Genomic DNA, 23025 nt, shown 5'->3' with positions numbered 1-23025 from the left:
CTTTATTGAGGGCCCGGGAGCCTGTGGACTAGCGTCCAGAGACAGAGCCCCATTTGACAGAAAATTCACAGGGTTTTTATATGCTTCTTTACACGATTTCTCAATCTTAACAGATTCTTACCACATTTTGATACCTGGTACCATAATCTCTCTGACATTTAAGATTCTGCCAAAAGGTGCATTCTTTAGATAAATGGATACACTCCTTAAGATAAGTAATTATTTCACAACTATACTGCTTGCATTACAAAATTTGCTATAAAGTTCATCTGCCGGTTACATGCGGCCTACCAAGCCTTAGCATAACTACTACTAATGTCAACTAATGTCGATTACTAAGGTTTATTATTACTTTAATATGATTTATTATATCAAATGGCAACATTTCCCCCCTTTTGAGCATTCTTCAGTCTTCTGCAAGGATGCTCAATTCTTCATTATCATCGGGTCTTTTAAATGCTGGATTCCTTTTCAAATGCTGGATTTTCTTGCCCGATAGCAACTTCATACTTTGGAGGAGACAGGTGCATCTCGTTGGTTCTTGTCAAAGCTTTTATCACCCTTCTGGTGTGTCTGGTTTCTCTTTCAATAACTCCTAAAACACATTTATACACTAACCAGATAATTAATAACAAGACTGCGATCAACAGAATGTACTGTATTATGGACGAAACCCATCCAGAAACCTGAAGTCCTAAAGATTCAAAAATTTCTCCAATCCAATTGTGTTGTGCTTCCTTTTCAATGTCTTTTGTTTTGGATTCAACTATTGCTAATTGAGAGATGTCTTTTTCTACTTCGATAGTCATGTTTGGAATATGGATGCAACAATGGTCAATTTTTGTTTTTAGATATTGGCACACCCCATGCTCTTTTAACAAGAGCATATCTAATGCCATCCTATTTTGTAAAGTCATTCGGGATGTAGCTTGCAATTGCAAATTCATATCTTTGAATCCTTTCTTAGTGGCTGCTGCTAATCTCTCAGTTTGCCCTAACAATTTGTACAACATGTCTCTGTTCCTATATGCGGCTATAGGTGCAAAGAGTGATTCCAAAACCCAACCGAATTTAACTCCACCATCAGGCTCATGCCATTCGTCCTCTAACTCAGTGAATACATCTACTTCCCTTTTCTTCCGGTTGGATTTCAGTTTTGATTGCTTCCATAGGGGGCAAAGGGTAGGGACTCCTAGAGTGATTTGTGTCGCAGGTCCATCTATAGGGATATGTGTGGTCCATTGTCCATGTCCCATTACCCAGACTAGATTTCCTGGACTTTTAATTGTAGTATCTTTGCAGCTTACAGCTCTTCTGATACCATTACTCCAGCTCAGTGTAGCTACCTTTCCCAGAATTGTGTGATTATATTTCCTGCATTCACATCCCCACTTGAGTAACACTCTAAGAGGGGCCAGACTGATTTGATTTTCAGGGGTATCACATGTAATGACTTTGGTGCAGTTCCAATTTTCTTTAGTTTCTTTAGTTTCCCTTGTAGAAGTTTCTGTCTTATAAACTTCCACCAGGGTCTTATTTCTCGTTCCTGTCCATTGTATGCACCAGTTTACTGTTCCAATATAGCTATAATATTCTAGTAAACTCGGACCCCATACAGCTTTCCAATTGTCCCAAATTACCTGTTGCTGGGTTACATTTTGACACTTATATTCTTGGTAAGGCTGCTTTGTTCTGATCTCTACATCTCTAGTAGCATACAGTGCTGGGTGCCACACATTTCTTTTGATAGTCACTACCTCCTTTTCTTTTCTTTCAAGGTGACATACGGTAGATATATTTTCAGCAACCTTAGGTGGTAATGGAATGGGAATTATTCCCCAAGGGATTGGTTCTCCTGCCGCTTGTGGAAGTGGCAAGCAGGCTGTAATTTGGGATATGTTTTGTACCAACCCAAAGTCTCTAATCAACCCCACTACCAAATTTTCTTGTTTATGACTCTGCTGTACTTCTGGATCTTTCAGCTCTCTACGTCTTTTCTCTGTTGGGAACACTCTATCACCAGGCCTGATTCCTTGTCCCACTTCTACTATTCTTATTCCATAGTCAGCATCAAGTTCACATATCACCAAACACAAGTACTTTCCTTCAGTAGGGCCAATTTGTGGGTTACTAATATTTAACCACCCTATGCCTTTTCCAAATTTTTCCCACCAGCTAATTCCTTGGTCTATCCTATCCCATGACTTCTGGTCGTTTTCTTTCCACCATTTAACTTGCAATGTTTGATTACATTTTTGTTTTAACACAAATGAACAATTTACCTTCAAGGGAAGTCCGTCCCACACACTTTGTACAGTCCACGGAGCTTCTACCTCCACGGATTCTTGGGATGGGGTGTCCTTCCTTAATTTCCAGGGCACTATTCTCAATTTAATTTGCTTGTAATCAAAGCTTCTTCTAGATTGTACAATGCACATGTACCTTTCCATATCTTGTTGCTTAACTTGCTTCAATTGCAATGTGGTGTTTCCTCTTTGTGCATCCGTATCCCAAACCGTACTAATATTTGCCTCTGGGTAATCAGCACCCTTTTTCCAGGTTACCTGTACATTCTGGACTTCAGCTTCCTGGTTATTGGTTATAAAGCAGGTCAGGTTCACATCCATTCCGTCCATAACACCAACCACTGGTTCCATAACTGAAACTACAACAGAACCGTAAGCAGGAATTGGTTTTGTTATCACTAGTAACAAGATAATTAAGAATGCTACTTTCCGCGAAAAATCATCCGTGTTGGAGAGACTAGCTGAGTCTCCCATTGTACAGGGACCTTCTTGACTCGAGTGTAATGAATCCATGAGTCGATTCCTTCGACCTTTACGGCAGTGTAGGTGGTCAGGATCACTTGGCGTGGGCCATCCCATGTTTCTTTCAGGGGGTGGGTAGACCAATTCTTTACGTACACTCGGTCTCCTGGTTGAATGTCATGCACTGGATTTTCCAGTGGCATAGGCCGATTCCACTGCAGAGTTCCCCTTAAGGCAGTAAGAATTTTGTTTAATGACATGACATAACTGAATATTGTCTGATCTCCTTGCACATGCAAGTCCCCTTTTAACACAGTAGCATGGTATGGTTTCCCATATAGGATTTCATATGGGCTAACTCCCAACCGCTCCCTGGGTTTAATTCTAATCCGGAGCAGTGCTAATGGCAATGCCTGTGGCCACTGTATTTTTGCCTCTTGGCAAATTTTCTTAATTTGCCCTTTGATTGTTTGATTCATCCGCTCCACCTGGCCACTCGATTGTGGTCGCCACGGGGTGTGTAAGTCCCAAGATATGTCTAGCATCCTAGCCACCTCTTGTACTATTCCGGCTATAAAGTGTGGGCCTCTATCTGATGACAATCCTAACGGCACCCCAAATCTAGGAATGATTTCCTTCAACAGTGTTTTAACTACTTCTTTTGCTTGATTTGTTCGGCAAGGGAAAGCCTCAGGCCAGCCTGAAAAAGTGCACACATACACTAAAAGATACTTATAGTTCTGTGCCTTCGGTAATTCTGAAAAATCTACTTGCCAGTAATCTCCTGGTTCTGGTCCCATTTGTAATTTCCCCAGCTGGATTTGTTTCCTAACTACTGGGTTATTTTTCAAACAGGTTGGACACATAGCATTCACCCTTTTTGCCAATGTTAACATCTGGTTAGAAATTACTTCTCTTTTCAGAAATTTTACCAAGGCCTCTGCTCCCCAATGGCATTTATTATGTTCTGTTTCCAGAATTGCTTTCATGATTCTGGCAGGCACTACAACTTGTCCCATTGCGGTTACATACCATCCGACTTCATTCTTCTGAGCCAGCAGCAGTGATGCCAGTTTTTCGTCATCCGGGGAGTACTTAGGTTCCTGTAGTAAATGTGGAGTTACTGGGCTCACCTTAGTTGGTACCAAAGCCATTTGAGTCCATACTTCTCTGGCTACTTCCCGAGCCATCCTATCTGCCATCCGGTTTCCTTCGTAGATTTTTCCGTCTTCCTTCTGGTGTCCTCTAACATGCATCACAGCTACCTTCGCAGGTTGGTGAACCGCATTTAATAAAGCAAGAATCTCAGTTTTATATTTAATGGTAACTCCTTGAGAGTTCAATAACCCTCGTTCTTTCCACAGAGCTCCATGAATGTGTACAACTCCGAAAGCATATTTAGAATCAGTCCATATGTTTACCTTTTTCTCCGAACTTAGTTCCAAAGCTCTCGTCAATGCGATAATTTCTGCTCGTTGGGCTGAGGTTCCGGGAGTCAGGGCTTTTGCTTCTACCACTGTTTTTACTGTTGTTACAGCATACCCTGCATACCTGGTTCCATTTTCCACAAAACTGGATCCATCAGTAAACAGTTCCCAATCCGGGGTTTCCATTGGAGTATCCTTTAAATCGATTCTGCTTGCATGTACTTGTTCAATCACTTCCATGCAATCATGCACCAATTTCCCTTCCTCTTGCTCGCTGCGGAGAAATTCTGCTGGGTTAACATGATTAGTCATTTTCAATTCCACATCATCCTGTTCTCTCAGGATTGCTTGGTATTGTAGCATCCTGCTGGACGAAAGCCAATGACCCCCCTTTTGCTCCAGAACTGCCAGTACCATGTGAGGCACAAATACCTCTAATTTTCTTCCCAAAGTCAATTTTCTGGCTTCCTGGATGAGGATCACTGTGGCCGTAACTGCCCGCAAGCATGACGGCCATCCAGCACTGACTGGATCCAGTTGTTTTGAAAGATACCCTACCGGGCGTTTCCAGGATCCGAGTCTCTGAGTTAGCACTCCGAGTGCTAACTTCTGCCTTTCATTCACATATAACTGGAAATCTTTGTTTCGATCTGGGAGGCCTAATGCGGGGGCCTCCTTCAAGGCCTGTTTTAAGTCCTCAAAGGCCTTTTTCCTTTGTCGGTCCCAGTGCAATTGTGGTTCCTTCAGGGCCTCATACAAGGGCTTAGCTAAGAGTCCAAAATTTAAAATCCACAGTCTGCACCATCCCACCATTCCTAAAAAGGACCTAAGCTCTTGATGGTTTCTTGGAAGGGGTATGGCACATATTGCTTCTATTCGATTGACTCCCAGCCTCCTTTGTCCTTGCATGATTTCGCATCCAAGATAAATTACGCTTTCTTTTATCAGCTGTGCCTTTTTCCTTGACACCCGGTAGCCACCCTGACCCAGCATATTTAACAATGCAATGGTCAGTTTCAGACACGTTTCCTTTTCTTCTGCTGCTAGAAAAATATCATCTACATACTGGAGAATGACATAAGAGAATGGTGACTCTCTTACCTCAGCAGTCTTCCACTCTTCTAATTCCTTTGCCAATTGATTTCCAAATATCGTAGGACTATTTTTGAAACCTTGAGGCAGCCGGGACCAGGTGAGCTGTCTTTTTCTTCCAGTGTCAGGACTTTCCCACTCAAATGCAAAATATTTTCTACTTTCGAATGCCAGAGGGATGCAGAAGAAAGCATCTTTCAAATCAATAACAGAAAACCATTTAAATTTTTCTGACACAGATGTTAATAAAGTATATGGATTGGCAACCACTGGGTGAATGTCTTTGGTAATATTATTGATTGCCCTTAGATCCTGCACTAATCGATACTCACCATTGGGTTTCTTTACCGGAAAAATAGGAGTGTTAAATTCTGATTCACATTCTTGCAGAATGCCTTGTGCCAAAAACTGAGTTATTAAAGGAGCAACACCCTTCTTAGCTTCTAATTTAATCGGGTATTGTTTTATTCTGACTGGCTGAGCTCCTTCCTTTAATTCAACTACTACTGGCTGGGCAGCCTTTGATTTTCCAGGGTTCCCCGTTTCCCATACCCAAGGTACTACAGCTTGATCTACTTCAATGGGAATGGGAGTGGGATCTATTTCCCTTATGGTAAACAATTTAGCAATCTCTTCCTCAGGAAATTCCAACTTGACTCTTCCTTTTTCAAAAATTATTTTCACATTTAGTAACGACAGTAAATCTCTGCCCAGCAATGGCTTTGGACAATTTGGCATGTACAAAAATTGGTGATCCAACTCTTTTCCCCCTAATTTTAAATTTAATGGTTGCAGGAATGGTCTTTCCTCTAGCCGTCCGGTGGCTCCTACTATTTGGATAGTGGTGTCACTAATTGGCCCTAATCGTTTGTTTAAAACAGAATATGTTGCTCCGGTATCCACAATGAATTCTTGTTCTTGTCCTTCAATGTCTATCCTTACCTTTAAATCCTTTTCTAGTCAGCTTTGATTCTGGTAATTGCCCAACACCAGTGCTTGGGCGACCCCTTCTGGGTTCATTGGGTAGCCCCCTGAATTATTCATGGCCAGTCCGGATGCTCCTCCTAACCCAGCTTTCACAGGGCACTCATTTTTCCAGTGTCCTATTTGTCGGCAAAAAGCACACTGATTAGGAGCAAGACCTCCTTGCTGATATCCTGGGGGAACCATCCCTCTTCCTCCTGTTCCCACATTCTGAAACCCTGCTCTTCCTTGCCCTCGCCCTCGGCCGTAACCACCTCTGCCCCTCCCTCTGCCAACATTTACTTGTTGCAGCGCTGCCAAGAGGCTCGCTTGTTGTCTTTTATTAACTTCTTTGTCCCTGTTGTTGTAAACCTTCCAGGCTATTTCCAGCATTTTATCCAAATCCCGAGTATCATGTCCCTCTAATTTCTGCAACTTCTTCCGTATATCTTCCTGTGACTGACCTAAAAAGATTAGAGCAAGCTGCAACTTCCCTGCTTCACTATCAATTTCCAGATCAGTGAAGCGTCTGGCAGTTTCCTTAAGTCGCTCCAGAAACGCCGAGGGTGATTCATTCTTATCTTGTCTAACTGTATACAATTTTGACCAGTTTAACGTTTTAGGCATTCCAGTCCTAATTCCTTCTACTAACAATTCCTGATACTCCCTGATAGATTCCCTTCCTCTACCACTGTTCGGATCCCAGTCAGGATCATCACTCGGTACCAAGTCACTCACGGTTCTTCTGTCTGAATGCAACCTGATTATTTCCCGAGCACGCTCCTTCATTGCCCGCAACACCATTTCCTTTTCGGTGGAATCCATTAAGGTATCTAACAAAACTTGCATATCATTCCAGTCTGGATTCTGAGTCTTAATAATCATCCTGACCACCCGTGCCACTTTTTCAGGATTCTCACGGTAACTGCCCGCTGACTGCTTCCAAATCACCAGATCTCCTGGGGAGAAAGGTACTTTCACAAGCACCCTTTCTCCTTAGGGTCCCATAGCTTCCCTTAAAGGGGCAATGAGCCGGGGTTCCCCATAATTCTTACGTCCCTGTCTAGTTCGAGCCGCGAGCGGGGTATTTCGCCGATTTTGAGGAGAAGCAGGGGAAGGGGTCGGGGGACGCACAACAACCTTTTTAACATTCCCTGGCACTGCTGTCACTTTTGCCACCTCCTCCTCTTCCTCCTCCTCCTCTTCCTCCTCCTCACTGCTCTCCGGTAACGGTGGATACAGAGAGGAATGGGGTGAAACAGAGGGGAGGGGTGAGACAGCCGGAGGGGGTGAGGTAGCAGGAGGAGACAAAGCAGCAGGCGCATCGGGTGTTATCATTAAAGACAAATCCTCCTCTGGTCGAGAGGTTAAGGCTAAGCACCGAACACACTTAGATTTTCCTTTACAACCCCCACACTCAGGTTCTTTCATTTCCAATACCATGATTCCACATTCAGTCTGCCACTCCTTTTTGCGGCGCAACAAATAAAACAAATCTAAATACTGTATCTCATCCCATTTTTCATTTTCCCTTAAATACTGCATTAACGAATTCAGAGTATCATAATCCACAGTACCATTTTCTGGCCATGCCGGCCCCTCTCGGTCATATTCTGGCCACAAATGATTACAATAATCAATCATTTTGCCTTTACTCATCTCTTGGGAAAACCCCTCACTTTTCCACCTCTTCAACAAACATCCTAACGGTGTATTTCCAGGCATACCCTTAGAGTACTGAACCATAGACTTAAGTGCTTTAAATGGCATTTTAAACCAGTTTCACTTACAACTGTACAACAACTCGACAACCGATCGCAACAACCAATATGCAGCAACGTACAAGGAGATAATAACCACAATTAATATTGACAGTGTAACAGAATCAAGCATACCACATACTCACACGCACATGACAGAAATAAACAAATACCAGAATAAATACCAGACCAATCCAACTTGCCGCTTCTCGACGCCGCGAGGGGCAAGTGCCGGACCTGCGCAGCTTTCGCCGCGTCTGACAGCCGGCGCCTAGGCTTTCCAGACCAACCAGACGTCTTAGCCCAACCCTGCGAGGATCGCCGCCTCGTCTTATGAGCAGGCACCCAAAACCAGAAACAGAAAATAAAGCACCTTCGGGCTTACCTTTTGCAGTCGTCCGCCAGGCGCGGGGGTCGGGCACGAACCGATGACTCCCCGAGAATCACTCGGTGCCGGCGTGGAGTGGATCAGAACGCGAACCGCCCCAGCCACCTTCGGAGTCCTGCCGCGGTCGCCAGAAAACTGTTGCCCAATCCGAAGAAAACACAAACAACCGAAGTCGTTTATGCGGTGCTTTATTGAGGGCCCGGGAGCCTGTGGACTAGCGTCCAGAGACAGAGCCCCATTTGACAGAAAATTCACAGGGTTTTTATACGCTTCTTTACACGATTTCTCAATCTTAACAGATTCTTACCACATTTTGATACCTGGTACCATAATCTCTCTGACATTTAAGATTCTGCCAAAAGGTGCATTCTTTAGATAAATGGATACACTCCTTAAGATAAGTAATTATTTCACAACTATACTGCTTGCATTACAAAATTTGCTATAAAGTTCATCTGCCGGTTACATGCGGCCTACCAAGCCTTAGCATAACTACTACTAATGTCAACTAATGTCGATTACTAAGGTTTATTATTACTTTAATATGATTTATTATATCAAATGGCAACAGTTACATAATCAATTATTCAGGTAACGCAGGAACCCTGCTCTTAACAGCACAGACAAATGCGTATTTCCCTTTGGCGGTAAGGACCAATGTACTGTGCTGGCAGTGTTGTGTTCCGCAATTATATTTATTTTTCACTTTATCCATCCCTTCCGACTTGAGACAGTCTATGAAATTTAATAAAGTGCACTCATAAAAGTAAAGACAAAATGATCTGTATTTTATTTTCAAAAAAAGAAAAAAAAAATAAGAAGAACAAAGACTACTTACTTTCAGAGGTTCCACAAGTTCTAAGGTATGTTTCAGGTAGATTAAATTAGTTATTTTTGATTCAGCAGTTTTAGCCTGTTGAAAAATTTTCCAAATATTGGAGGTGTTTGTATGTATGACTGTTCTAAAAAGTATTTAAGAACTAGCAGAAGTCATTTTTTTAACAGTAACAGGTTTATATATTTAACAAAAATTCCTGAAATGCTTCATAAGCACACTTCGACAACTTTGTGTCTGCACAAAAAATGTTTACCTAAATTTTACACTGTCTGCTGTGATAGTTTGTCCATCAGTAGTTAAGATTTTCCTGTTTGAACTGATGACTGACTCTAAGAACACTCTGCTAGCCCAAGCTGTGAAAACTTTTCATGTTCTATGGATACTTAACTCTATGCAAGCTCTACACAACTTGTAGACTTTTTCAAAGCAAATACGTTATGTATTATAATGAAGCACACCACCTTTCCCATTAATGCTGTTACAGGAATTTTAACTGAACTAGTGTAAAAAGTGAATCTCTGCATATGATACACTTAAGCCCAAAGGCAGTAAATAATTTCACCATTGACATGATTTTCCAAGTACTACATCGCAGCAAGATCAGATGAAGCACAGTTTTTGAAGTATAAGGCTTTTGTCCCTTGGAGTCCCCTTGAAGTGCCAGGTGTTATTTATAAATAACAATGAAAAATCAACGAATCAACGAAAATCATCAATGAACAGCAACAAATATGAGGTTTTTTTTTTTAAAAAAGACAGTCCCTCCTAGAAACTCATGCTTTTTCTTAACTACTTTGTAACTGTATGACATAACTTGGAGAGAGAGCGGTTATTAAAAAAAAAAAGTTGACCTTTCCAAAACTAATTTTTAAAGTACTGGACTTGTCTGCCCAGGGAGGTGGTGGAGTCACCATCCCTGGATGTATTTTAAAAAAGACTGGATGTGGTACTCGATGCCATGGTTTAGCTGAGGTGTTAGGGCATGGCTTGGACTCTGATCTTGAAGGTCTCTTCCCACCTAGTGATTCTGTGTGATTGACAACTTCCTTAGGATGAGAGAATGCTCATGCTGAACATACCACTCACACATTCAGTAACTGAAACTCTAGGCTTCTCATATGTGCATCTCATCTGCTGACTGGTGGAAGGTTTACAATGAAAATTTTTATGGAGAGTAGGAATGAAAAATACCAAATTGCCTAATCTAGCATTTGATAAAAGTGACTGAGCTAGCACTTGATTAAGCATGTCTTTTGCATGAATAGTAAGCTCTGCTATACTGGAACCAGCCAATGGTGAAACCATTGCAGTAAAAATGTTTGGTGTACATTATCTTATGCATACATAAAAGCATCCTGTGTGACAGCTTCCATCATGCAGATGAACTCATGAATTTATGTTACATATTTTCCACAAGGAAAGCTAGAAGCAATAATCATGCTGGGTTTTGATTATGTCATTAAAGAGATTTATCTGCATTTATTACTGTCCTGTTTGAGTCTGTACCTGATTTCTTTAACTACAGTTAGACAAATCCTTTATCTAAGCAGGTAAATCAGCATGTGAGAAGACACAGAGGTGAAAGAGTTGTATCTAAGATGCTGGCACACAAACATAAACATAAGGAATCATCAACCTCAAAAGCAGTGGCAGAAATACCCAACTCAAGGACAGTAGGCAAATGTAACTTTTAACACCACAGTTTCAATATGCTTAGTGGAAACAAAGTTGAGGTTCGGTAACCTCAAGCTCACTATAGTTAACTCTTAGGTCTGGTCTCAACCAAGATTCACTGGTGAACAACATGTATTTAATCCATTTAGTATTTGTTATACATGTGTTAACTTACAGACTGACATGTGAGGCAAGTTCTGATGAAAAAAACAATCTTGCTTTTAGACATTACAGTCACTAGGACTATAAGTCACTAAATGCTTTTTCTTTCATGCTGATGTGAAGAAAATTCCTCTCAGCTGAGTACCGCTGAATAAAATGTACATTTATGAAGAATAAAGGTGGGGAGAGATGAAAGAGTAAACATTTTGGAAGTACATTTGCATAAACTAAGATGAATTACAGATATCACATTTATATATTGCATGTTGTAGACAAATAATTAATTTTCCAAGGTGTATTCTGAAACATACTGTATCCTGCTTTGGAATCTGTACCAAAACTGAAAGTAGTTGTTCTGTATCCAGGAATTTTGAGATAACTGTAAAATGAAAGTAGACACATCAGAAATGAAACTGAAAGATGTATTTTCTTTGAAAGCACACAGTAACTCAGCTACACTAATGCTAATCCTTTCCTTACAATCTATTGTCACAAATTATTGACAGGGTAAAAACTAGCTTAGAAATAGCTAATATCTGAATCCTTTTGTCATAACTATGCGTATGACTCAGTACACCTCAGCATGCAGTGATTATTGTATGGACAGACTTCTATCCATTCAGAAATACTTTTTTTCTTAGATTGAGTCAGATTTCTCTCGTGACACAGATAAAGATTACATGATCCAGTTTCAAGTGTACTAATTCTAGTATTGTATTTTACCTTTCTCTGGACCATGTTTTATGAAGCAACAGGAAAAATATATTTATATGCTAGTCTGACTTAAGCAGTGTGTTTGCCTTTCCATGTATGCATTATATATACTTGTACACAGCAAACATAATGCAGAACCAGCCACAGCAGTAAAGCGACAAACTCCAACTCTTTCAAAAAGCAAGTGGCTCATAGACTTCTACACACTTGAGCAGAGAAATGCAACTTTTCTAAGCAAAATACTTGAGAAAAGTAATAGTATGATAATACAGATTACTTTAAAAAGTTAAGTGTTCGCTATGTCACCTAACAAACCACTAAAAATACTTTTCAAACATACTGAGTCATGCTATACACTTTCCTATATCAGAAAAAACATGTTTAAAAAGAAATAGAGTATAGGTGTTACAAAATATACTGATACCTGCTTGAAGACCAAAAAAGAGCTCCTCATCCTGGAGTAATTCCTGAACACAGTCCAGTCGTGTGTTAATTGTTTCAGCATCAATTGGAGGTTCCAGGATATTGGATCTAAGTCTTCGACTTCCACAAGGAGTTTTAGTGTAATTTAAAACACCAAGAAGTGTGTGACCATTCCTTTGAAAACAAAATAGATGCGAAGAATACATGCACCAAAAAAGAGATGGCATGTGTCGGGAGACATTTACAGGCAAGAGTATCCTACAAATCTGAGGCCTGCTTTTGCAAGCTTAGCATCTCCCTGTTGGCCACGTATATTATATGAACTACTGCAGTATAGGAAGCTAGGTAATTCAATGTAACTTAATATAATATTAGCCCTCAATTGTATCAGTATAGAAATACATTCGTACTTAGCATTTTATTCATATTTTGTAGTAGTATTCTACTGCAGTGGTAAAGTTCACATTTTCCCTCTCAATAAAACTAATTAAAAAGGAACAAACCAAACCCTACACATGGAGGCAAATTATGAAGTTAAAATCAGAGATATCAAACACTAATCAGAACAATTTATTTGAAATACATTTCTGAAAATAATTTAAAATAGACTTAGAAGTCAAAAAGCAAAATAATTTTTGGTTTTATTTTTTTTAAGAACATATTTCAATCAACACAGGAGCTAAATAACATACTTATAATTTGTAAGTACTGTTTTTATCTTTATGGCTTTGACATGTTACGTATCCCAGGGTTTCACACTTAAGGGTGATTGCACCTTTGTAGAATAAGCCATCTAGAATATTTACACCTACTACACAGTTCAACAGTTTTAGAAACCAGAAATCTTCTATGCTATTGGCTGGAAGAAGACCCATGAAACACCAGAGCCATAATAGCATCGTGATTTAAACCAGAACTTGAATAGGAAGAAACCTGATACAAGTACACAAGACAAACACCATGAAGACAGGTAGGCAGGGGGGTAGAGTGAGCATCCCAAAATACCATGATATAAAAAAGCAAAGCAAGAGTCAAGAGAGTGAAAACAAAACAAAACAAAACCAAACAAAAATAAAATAAAAAAAACCAAAACCAATGGCAACAAAAAAAAAAAAAAAAAAAAAAAAAAAAAAAAAAAGGAAACATAAAAAACAAAAAGGGAGGAAATTCAGACCCAGTCATATTAAGGGTGCATTTACTACCCAATGCAACCCTTAAGTGACAATACTTGAGTGGAACTCCATTTGGGAGAGTATTCACAGTGCCCATCTTTAGTCAACTGAGGACTTCTTTCCCTGCACAGTTAAATGAAGAGAGACAAGTCCCCCCAGAATTAAGAGTGGCACACAAATTTGACTTAGATGTTCCCAGTGTGTGCCTGTACTATTTACTTTTACTTGCTGATATCTAATACAAAGATATGTAACCAGGCTTTGGGGCTAAAATCTAGGTAATAAAAATAGGTATGTTTGGCTGATTCAAACTTGCCAGTGGATCAGCAAAAATTCTGAATGAATAATGCTGAAAAAGCCCCCAGAGAAACTTCAAGCATTTTATTTACTGTTGCTCAGCTCCTCCTGTAAGCACCTTCCACTCAAAATCATCTGTGAAATTAGGAACAGAAACATATATTTTCAGAAAAATATTGCTCCAAAAGTACCTTCCAATATAAGGAATTACGTGGTTCTACTGTATCTCCCCAAGGACAAAGCTCTTATGAACAGTACTGGGAGATTCAGCAATGTCCAGGCTCCGCCTTTTATAGCAGGGTGGACATCGCAACAGAGGTAAATCTCAGAATCCAACAGGCAGCAAAACACAAGTGCCAAGTATTTCTCTTGCTAACCACGAGTGCAACAGTCTGGAGAAGGGAAGCCTTGAAGTTTCTTCTGCGTACGAGGCAACCAACTGCCCATGAAGGAAGTGCCCCAAGCATTGATCTCAATGTGGAAAACCACCATGCAATCAAGTACCACATTGCACATTCCCATCATTACAGCAATTACTCTCTTTCCCACCATTAGATCTAAAACAAAACCACTTTTCAAGGCTGAAGCATGTCTCTTGGGTAAAATGAGTAAAATTCAGGTGTTTTAATTCAACATGAGAAACTTGCAGAAATATCACCTCTTTCATTACTTAGTGTGCCAAATTTTGCATAAATAAAATTTTAAAATATATGAATAAAACATAAACATCAATGCAAAGATGACTATGCATCATCTCTTTCTACAATTCACTTTAGGGTTTCCTGTGCTAGAAATTTTGTGCTGAATTGTAACATACTTCTCTGTCAAAATATTTTTAGAAGCTCTGAATGGTATGTAAGTTCTCTCATTTACAAATAAATGTAACGGTCTGCTCTTTGACACAAATGTCAAGGAAACTTAGCGAAATCCATCTTTATCAAAACATAACTTGGAAAAACTATTCTTACCGAGAATCTCTGTTATTAATCACTAGTTCAAGATTTTGTGCTGATGATGAATCTATCATAGCTGTTTTCTCACTCCCCTGGAAACGCACCTTGAGTGATTTAGGAGCATAAACGGAGTTTTGAATAAATTCAACGTATTTTAGCAAAGCTGCAGCAGCTGCGAGACAGTAATACCTTGAAAAAAAAAAAACCTTTTATGCATGTTGAATACTGTTATTGAAATACCACAAAAGTAGTGCACTACAGCAATAACATTCACACTATTCACTTTGTGGCTTGGCAAAACTCCTGTCATTGAGAGCACTGAAAAAGCAGTATATTTCAAATATGCACAAAGCCATGTGTAGTGAACTTATATTCATGCAAGTCAAATATTAATAAAAGTTTGAGTCTCTGTACACTCTACAGGCCACACTGTATTGCTGGGACTGTGAACATATATATTTCAATACACACATGGGACTTGAACACTGGTCCCCATAGTATCAATACTTAAAATTAATTGTTGATACATAGAAAATACTTGCTGAGCCCAGTAAGAAAGGCAATCATAGCTCCTAAAAGGTATCTTTAAGGAAAGAATGAAAAAGATGAAGTGTGAAAACTCAAAAAAACCCACTCAATCACGTAACAGGCTTTCTATTTACATTTCTAGATCTATCAGAAACACTGGAGGGCAAAATAAAAAGACAGCCCGTTTATGATTTTCTAACTTTTGCAACATGACACAGACATTAATTAGTACATAAAATGATTTTGTTAAAAACTTATTTGGACATAGTATGCTTTTTCTTGTTTAAACATACTTTGATTGGACTTCCATGAAAATGGTGCTAAATTCAGATGCACACAATTGTTCAATGTACTCCAAACCCTTAGTTTCATTGAAGTATTTTCTCTGGACAGTTGAAAAAGTCACATTCTGTGAAGATGGGGATGAAAGGAAACAGTTTTAAAAGTTATATCAGAGGGACTTCTGTATTTTTCTAGTCATACATGCTTCCAAGAAATTTATTGACTGATTCTGCAATTTGTCTTCATAGAAGTATTCATTCCAGCTTATTAGCATAAGCAGGTCAATGTCACTGACAGTGTGTGATGCACAAGTGATTTGATGCATGCGAGAAAAAGAGGAGAGAGGTCAGCAGGTAGGAGAACACTCAGGAAGAAGCCACCACCTCTGCAGGCACGAAGCAATTCAAGTAGCAATTAATAGTTGCACCAGCCCCATTGACTCATCGGGTTGAGCAAACAAGGGAGAAGCAAAGGAGAATGCTTGATTTTTTAATTTCTGTATCTTTCCTAGATTCTATATTACTTAAATTACACAATGCCACAAATTCAAACCTTTCAGCTTTCATCAGCAGTATATCTATTTCTGTCATTGTCAGTACTGGAAGCAGCAGCATGGGAGCTGCATTTTGTTTATTCACTAACATTCTAAAATTAGACCTGAAAATCATAGAAAACAAAATCTGCCTGCACTTAAGATTTTAAAAGTTGTGTAAAACTCTCAAATCAACCATCATACAAGTGATACAAGAACTCTAAAACACTGAATGAAATTTAAACCTTACCTTGAAATGCTCTGTTACCAGACTGAACAATTTTGTTGTATTCCCGGCATCACAAGCAGTGTTTGACATTATTATTTCTAGTGGTGTTAAAATCTTGAGTTTAGTAATAACCTGAACAAAAAAATTCAAAATAGTTCAATAAAATAACTATATAATCTAAAATATTTTAAAAATAATGAACAGCATTAACAGAATAAGGAATTCTTGTATTTTAGAATCAGTTAGAGTTCCACATTTTCTGCTAACTTCTACAATAATGAGTCAAATTCATATGTATCTAAATATACACAAAACTAAAATAAAAACAATCAAAATTCAGAGCTTATCCCCTGTTGAAATCAAACAGATTTGAACACAGAATCCTGTTTTCCCTTGAAGCAAGAGATAAAAATCCGAAACTATATTCCATGGCTATGATGGGCAAGAAGAACTTATTTCACCAGACGGCAGCTTTCTGGGCTTGCAGCAGAAGATTAATGGTGCTCTGGATAATGAAGAAATGCAACATATCTAAATACTACTACTCTTTTGACTGAGACTAGTTTTTTATTTTGTTTTAACCTCCTCTGGTAACATTTATCTCAGTATTACCATGGCTAAAAATGTGCATATTTTTATGTGCAGCTTTACATTATGCACGTGCCCTGTAGGGATTTATAGTAGACTGTATGCTCTTCTACTGTATAAGAAAAGACAAACAACATTATGCCTTTATGCTCATTTATACCAGCATTCACAAATTCTCAAGGGAGAAACACAAAAAAACAGATTACAGTTTAACCGCGTAGAAATAAAGATGTGCAAGAAGGGACAGATTATGTCCCAATTAAAAGGTAAACAAGCACAAAAACTACACAAAATAAATCATCTAAGGGAATCTGGGGTGGGAGGGTTGTCACCCTCATGTTTCATATCTGCAAATCACTTGAAGTTTTTTTTTCACAGTTCAGAAAATCTCCAAGAACTTAAAGAATACAAGAACAATTTCCTGAATTTATTTGCAGAACATTCAAAAACAAAAGTAAGCACAAGAGAGAGAAAATATAGTAGGTTGGATACCAATCACTAGGCAAAGGATTGATTCAGAGAGTGTAACAAAAAAGCAGATCAGCAGATAAGACAGAATTGTTGAAAGGAATAAGATGAATGCATCTTTACAAGCAGATTGTGTGAATCTGCTAGCAGATAGGGCCAGAGACTTATAGAGAAGGAAGTAACAGGACAAAGCATCAATTTCAAAAAATGTTACTAATGGACAGGACTGCTGCTTAGCCAAGGTAATGCTCAACTCCTAAACTTCAAGAACAACAAAAACTTCATAGGGCCATGAATATTAGCATTGTACATTATACAACAACCGTAATGTACAACAGAGTTGTAAAACATACATTGTACAACATTATACAGCACCTGCTTTAGCAAACAGATGTGATGGTTGTTTATATACTGAGTCAGAGCAACTTACTGTCCCAACAGGGCTTTTGTTTCTTCAAAAATTGTGAAGATGCTACAAGCCCCATTATTTTCTAGGACACATAACTACAGCAAAACCATGAAATAAGACGTTTCACTAATGCTGTTGCTGCACAAACCAGAGATTACTCACCAAATTAATGTAGAATATGTAGTACTGGCTGTAAATTGAGTGGATTTCATTTCAAACTGAGATGGAATATTTATGCAACCAATGCCAGAATTGTAATTACTCCATCATACACACAAGTACATATTTATGCAGCTCTGTTATCAGAGCTTTTGTGTGATGAAAGATATTTGTGAGTTCTACTACCATATATTGCCCTACGTCCTTCAAAATGAGGCATCTCAGTCCCACCAACAGTGTATTTTGCAGAAAGGCTATTTTTCTTTTGAAAAACATTCTTTCCTCTTTAAAATCTGAGGCACATTAAAGAAAATAACGGTTTTTCAACACTGCACATTTTCTAGAACTTGTTACTCCCACTTTTGAGAAATCTCTTCCACAAACTAGAAATTTAATTTCCCATTAGTTATAAGCTTTGTTCAAGAAAGTAAGTCACAACAATCACCCCATAAAATACCTTGGCATAAGTTGTATTGTCTGCAAATTGTGATAATATAATCTCGGGATTTTTTAAATCTATACTGGCCATTCCTACTTCACCTCTGGCAAGGCCTCTTCCTTCTACTACAGCTACAATAACTGACGCAACAGAATGAGCAGAAGCTGCAGAGGAGGATGTAGCTGTAAAACAGTCAGATATATTCAGTTACATTCAATGCAGAACAATGAAAGATTGATCAAGGAGCATCACAAACCATAGAACAAGGATAAACAAACATGCATGAAAGAACCATTATCAGTTCAGTCTCTAAGAACGCTAAATTGACTGAATTGATAATAATTAGTCACACTGTAAAAGAACTAACTTTAAATCCCACTACTGTTGCATTTCCAGAGTACATATGATACATGTAACATGGCACAAAGCATCATTACCCTATAACACCATTTTACTCACATGAAGCACTGCAAAATAAAAAAAAAAAAAATCACTGTGCAGGTGTCCTGAAGAATTAGTGTTCTACATCTCTGAATTTTCACATCGTGAATTTGGGCTCTTTAGTGACCACACTACATGTCCACAAACATACTTGGATTATGAACAATATGAAAAAGTCTGAATTCTAACTATGCTGATAATCCATACATGAATGCAAAGTAAGTAGCAAGAGGATGCAATACCAAAACATCTTCTCAATATGTAAAGTAGGTTTTTTTTGTTGGCATATTGTTCCTTAGCATCATCCCCTGTAGTACAAAACACATTGTGTTTTGAGTTCGTTTTAGTATCTTAACATATCACACTAAAAATGCAACTGTTTAATAAAATAAAGTCAGAAAAGTAAGTTGGACTGTTTCCTCTAAGAGTTGTTAATCTTACCTGAATATCCCATAAGAGGGGTATGGCTTTGGCAGCCATATCTACCAGAAGAGAGAGGTGTTTTTCCTATACGTGTACTATTCAGGCCTCGCACAGAAGAAGAACTAGTGAGATTCAAAGTGTTAGCATTTTCTACACAAGAACTTTTGTCCCCAAAATAGGATTCTGAGGGGAGAGAGAAATGAGTAAATTATTAAAACAGACACAATAAATTTTTATTCAGAAAATAATATACAAAAAACAGCTTACAAAACTTGGAGACATATCCAAACAAAATGCCATTCTATGAAAACTCTCCAGTGTATAAAATGAAATAAAAATTAGACTGCTTTAAAAACAAGCTTGCATTAATATGATTATTTTCTACAATGAGATTATGTGCAATACCAAATAAAAAAATTCTTTACATTATTGAACTGAAATAATACAACAGAAATCACTTTACAAATTGTCATTCCATATTTTAATGACTTCTAGATTTATGAAAGAATGCTATAAATCAACTTTATCTCATATTTGCCCATCATTTGAAAAATCATTACCTAAAACTGCACACGTTTATGAAAACCTTTTTTAAATAGCTGAGCATTCCTTTTAAAAAACAGGACAATAAAAGAAAACAAAGTATCACTTGGGAATGATAACCCTTTGAATTTATGAGGATCAAGTCACAGAAATCATATTGTAATTTGTGATGTATTTGCTAACAGCAGCTTCTTTTGCACGTGTATTTATGATCTACCTGTGTTTTTAAGTCCTGCAAATTATCTTTGTCTCAGAACACTTTCACGTTCCAATAAATTATTTAAGTAATTAACTTGTTTTTAATTCTCTTAGGATGACTGAAGACATCCTTTATTTAATTAATTGGCTTTTTAAGATTAAAAAGATGAATGAAAATATAAACAGTAGATCCACTTAAAAAACTCTAGGTGTGATAAAACATGCAAACACAAACGTTTCTGTTTCTTACAGTACATTAAAAACTGATACACAAGACAAATACTTAAGTATTGTTTTGAGATGATAATTAACTGCATGACTCTTTATCAAGGTTGGCTGGTACAAAAACATCTACAGTACTAGGGTTCTGGGGTTTGTTTGGGTATTTTTGGACGGTGAGATGGAACTTTCTTTGTGTTTGGTTGAGAGTTTTTTTTTCATCTTAAAACTAACAAGTGATAAAAACATTAGCTCAGACTCTTCAGTTACAGACTTTTTTAAGAGCGGACACATCAGCATTGCATACTGATATTTTTTTAAAAATAGCATTCACTTAAACTTTGGCATAAGTTCAGTCAGAATTTTGACAGAAGGCACTTCCTGTAGAAGGTACCGAATCTAACATAACAGGAGAAAACAGTAATTTTAAAGATCAGATGAACCAAACCATACACCGATATTTCTCAAACTCAACGTTTAAGTCACGCTCTATTCGAATTAGCATTCTGTTTGGGGTTTTTTAGGATTCTTCAGTAATCATATATATTACACAAACCTATTTTACCTAATTTCTAATTTATACATAATGGGGGTACTTATACATCTCAATTAATTGCAGCAATAATTAAAATTATCTCCAACTCTTTTCATAGTTTCTTTTCGTCTGAAAACAGCATAATTTTTACTTTTTTTGCTGCGCGCCAAGATACAGACTTTGATAGTAGATTCTTCTAAAGGATGGCAAATAGCAGTATTGCATTGTATGTAGGAGCACAACATTCTTACCACACATCGAGACCGACAGGCACTTAAAACTGTTTCAAAGACCAGGCAAAAAAATAAAAGTAAACCCAAAAAACATCAACAAAACTTCCAAAATAACCAATATATCAAACACAAACCTCATAACCAACATTTCGGTTCTATCCTGTAAAGCAAATACTGTGCAGCAATTCAGACACGTTTGAATTGAGAATTGAATTGAGAATTCTAAAGAATATCTAAAGAAAATAAGAGAGATTTCTTTAAAGAAGTGCAAGGAACGATTTCCATTGTCCTGGCCGGCTAAATGTCAAAGGTCGCCTTGACAGTTAGTCGCTTCAGCCCCGTCTCAGTTAAGGATGGCTTTGAGCAGCTCTTTCGCAACCCGACCCGATCAAAGAGAGCAGAAGGATAACGAAATAGAGGAAGTCCCGGGCAAAGAACGTACCTCCCCTTTCGGAAACCGCCGGCTTCGCCGCGCTGGTCCCGGCAGCACGGCCTGCGGCGAGGTCTTCATCGCTGGAGCCTCCCGGCCGTGCCCCGCGGCTCGAGGAGGCCCCGGTGCTCTCCGAGCTGTGCGGCGTCTGCAGAAGCCCCAGGGTGTAACGGGGCGTCTGCACCGCCCGCCTGCCCACACCGGGCGTGGAAGAGCCGCGGCCTGTGTAAGAATCCGAGGTGGTCACCACATCGCCTCCGCCCGCCATGGCGCGACCCCTCAGCAGACCCCCCTCAGGCCCGCCCCTCAGCGCGGCCCCGCCAGCACCGCCCCCTCCAGCACCACCCCCTCCAGCACGGCCCCACCCAGCACCGCCCCTCCAGCACCGCCCCTCCAGCACCGCCCCTCCAGCACGGCCGCCCAGCACCGCCCCTCAGCACGGCCCCTCAGGATCACCCCCTCAGCACGGCCCCGCCAGCACCGCCCCTCAGCACCGCCCCTCCAGCACCGCCCCTCAGCACCGCCCCTCTGTTGCCCGACAGAGAGACATGAAACAACTAGGTTGTTTAGTGCGGTGCTTTATTGAGGGCCCTGGGGTCTGAGGACTAGCGTCCAAAGTCAGAGCCCACAGTTCTCCTTTTTCGTCAGGTTTTTATATCCTTTTACAAAGTGGTCTACATACAGAAGTACACATTCTTCAAGACAATACAGCTACATAAATATTGTAGATATTATTCCTAAAAGTCATAAATTCTACATGCTTGTCTACTCAAAACTGTAGGCTACCCCCCTTTAATCCCCCTTGCTTGTCTTCCCACCACCAGAACCCTTTATCATTGATTATACATTAACCTTTATCGTTTATTATTTCATTGTGTTCTGCATGCTCTACTAGATCCTTTAGTTATTAGTTTGTAGTTCTTAGTGCATTCCCAGGCCTGTTTCCCAGGCCTGTTTCCCAGGGCCTGCTTGTGAACTGCTGCTTTCTAACCCTTAGCATAACTACTGCTATTGCTATATCTACATTAGTTCTTTTTCTCGTTATTTCGGTATCACCAGCACCGCCCCCTCCAGCACCGCCCCCTCCAGCACTGCCTCCTCCAGCACCGCCCCTCCAGCACCGCCCCTCCGGCATGACCCCTCCAGCACCGCCCCCTTCAGCACCGCCCCCTCCAGCACCGCCCCCTTCAGCACCGCCCCTCCAGCACCGCCCCTCCAGCACCGCCCCCTTCAGCATGACCCCTCCACCACCGCCCCTGACCCCTGACCCTTGACCCTTGACCCCTGATCCTTGACCCTTGACCCCTGACCCTTGACCCCTGATCCTTGACCCCTGACCCTTGACCCTTGACCCTTGACCCCTGATCCTTGACCCTTGACCCCTGACCCTTGACCCCTGATCCTTGACCCCTGACCCCTGACCCTTGATCCCTAACCCTGACTTTAACACCGTCACCCTAACACTGTCACCCTAACACCGTCACCCTAAGTGTAGGGTTAGGGAGGGGTGTGAAGTAGGGGTCGGTGTTAGGGTTAGGGTTGGGTGCTAATTAGGGGTGGCTGTTAGGGTTAGAGGGGGTGTTAGGGGACCCCCTGACCCTTGACCCCCTGACCCTTGACCCCCTGACCCTTGACCCCCTGACCCTTGACCCTTGGCCCCTGACCTTTGACCCCTTGACCTTTGACCTTCGACCCTTGACCTTTGCCCTTTGACCCCTGACCCTTGACCTTTGACCTC

At 39.9% G+C, this 23025-nt stretch overlaps 1 protein-coding gene across 7 annotated transcripts in view; it reads right to left on the bottom strand.

The window, feature by feature from the left end:
• Positions 1 to 21580, bottom strand: part of LOC306816671 (mutS protein homolog 4-like) — a 31953-nt gene extending 10373 nt beyond the window's left edge. For 5 of the 7 annotated variants that reach the window (XM_079333096.1, XM_079333097.1, XM_079333098.1 and 2 more), the window contains exons 1-9: positions 21300 to 21574; positions 19148 to 19312; positions 18284 to 18447; positions 16224 to 16334; positions 15453 to 15568; positions 14647 to 14820; positions 12211 to 12383; positions 11384 to 11451; positions 9237 to 9311 (exon numbers count right to left, since the gene is read on the bottom strand). In XM_079333096.1, the coding sequence (XP_079189222.1) occupies positions 9237 to 9311; positions 11384 to 11451; positions 12211 to 12383; positions 14647 to 14820; positions 15453 to 15568; positions 16224 to 16334; positions 18284 to 18447; positions 19148 to 19312; positions 21300 to 21555 (1302 nt within the window). In that variant the 5' untranslated portion in view covers positions 21556 to 21574. Of the gene's footprint in view, positions 1 to 9236; positions 9312 to 11383; positions 11452 to 12210; positions 12384 to 14646; positions 14821 to 15452; positions 15569 to 16223; positions 16335 to 18283; positions 18448 to 19147; positions 19313 to 21299 lie in introns of all 7 variants that reach the window. The other 2 variants (XM_079333102.1, XM_079333100.1) reach the window with 2 other exon arrangements.
• Positions 21581 to 23025: the final 1445 nt, after the last annotated feature.

This window comes from Erithacus rubecula (genome assembly GCF_903797595.1).
Source record: "Erithacus rubecula genome assembly, contig: scaffold_141_arrow_ctg1, whole genome shotgun sequence".
NCBI lineage: Eukaryota > Metazoa > Chordata > Aves > Passeriformes > Muscicapidae > Erithacus > Erithacus rubecula.
Note: the sequence above shows the minus strand (reverse complement) of the source record. Positions and strands in the feature narration are given on the sequence as shown.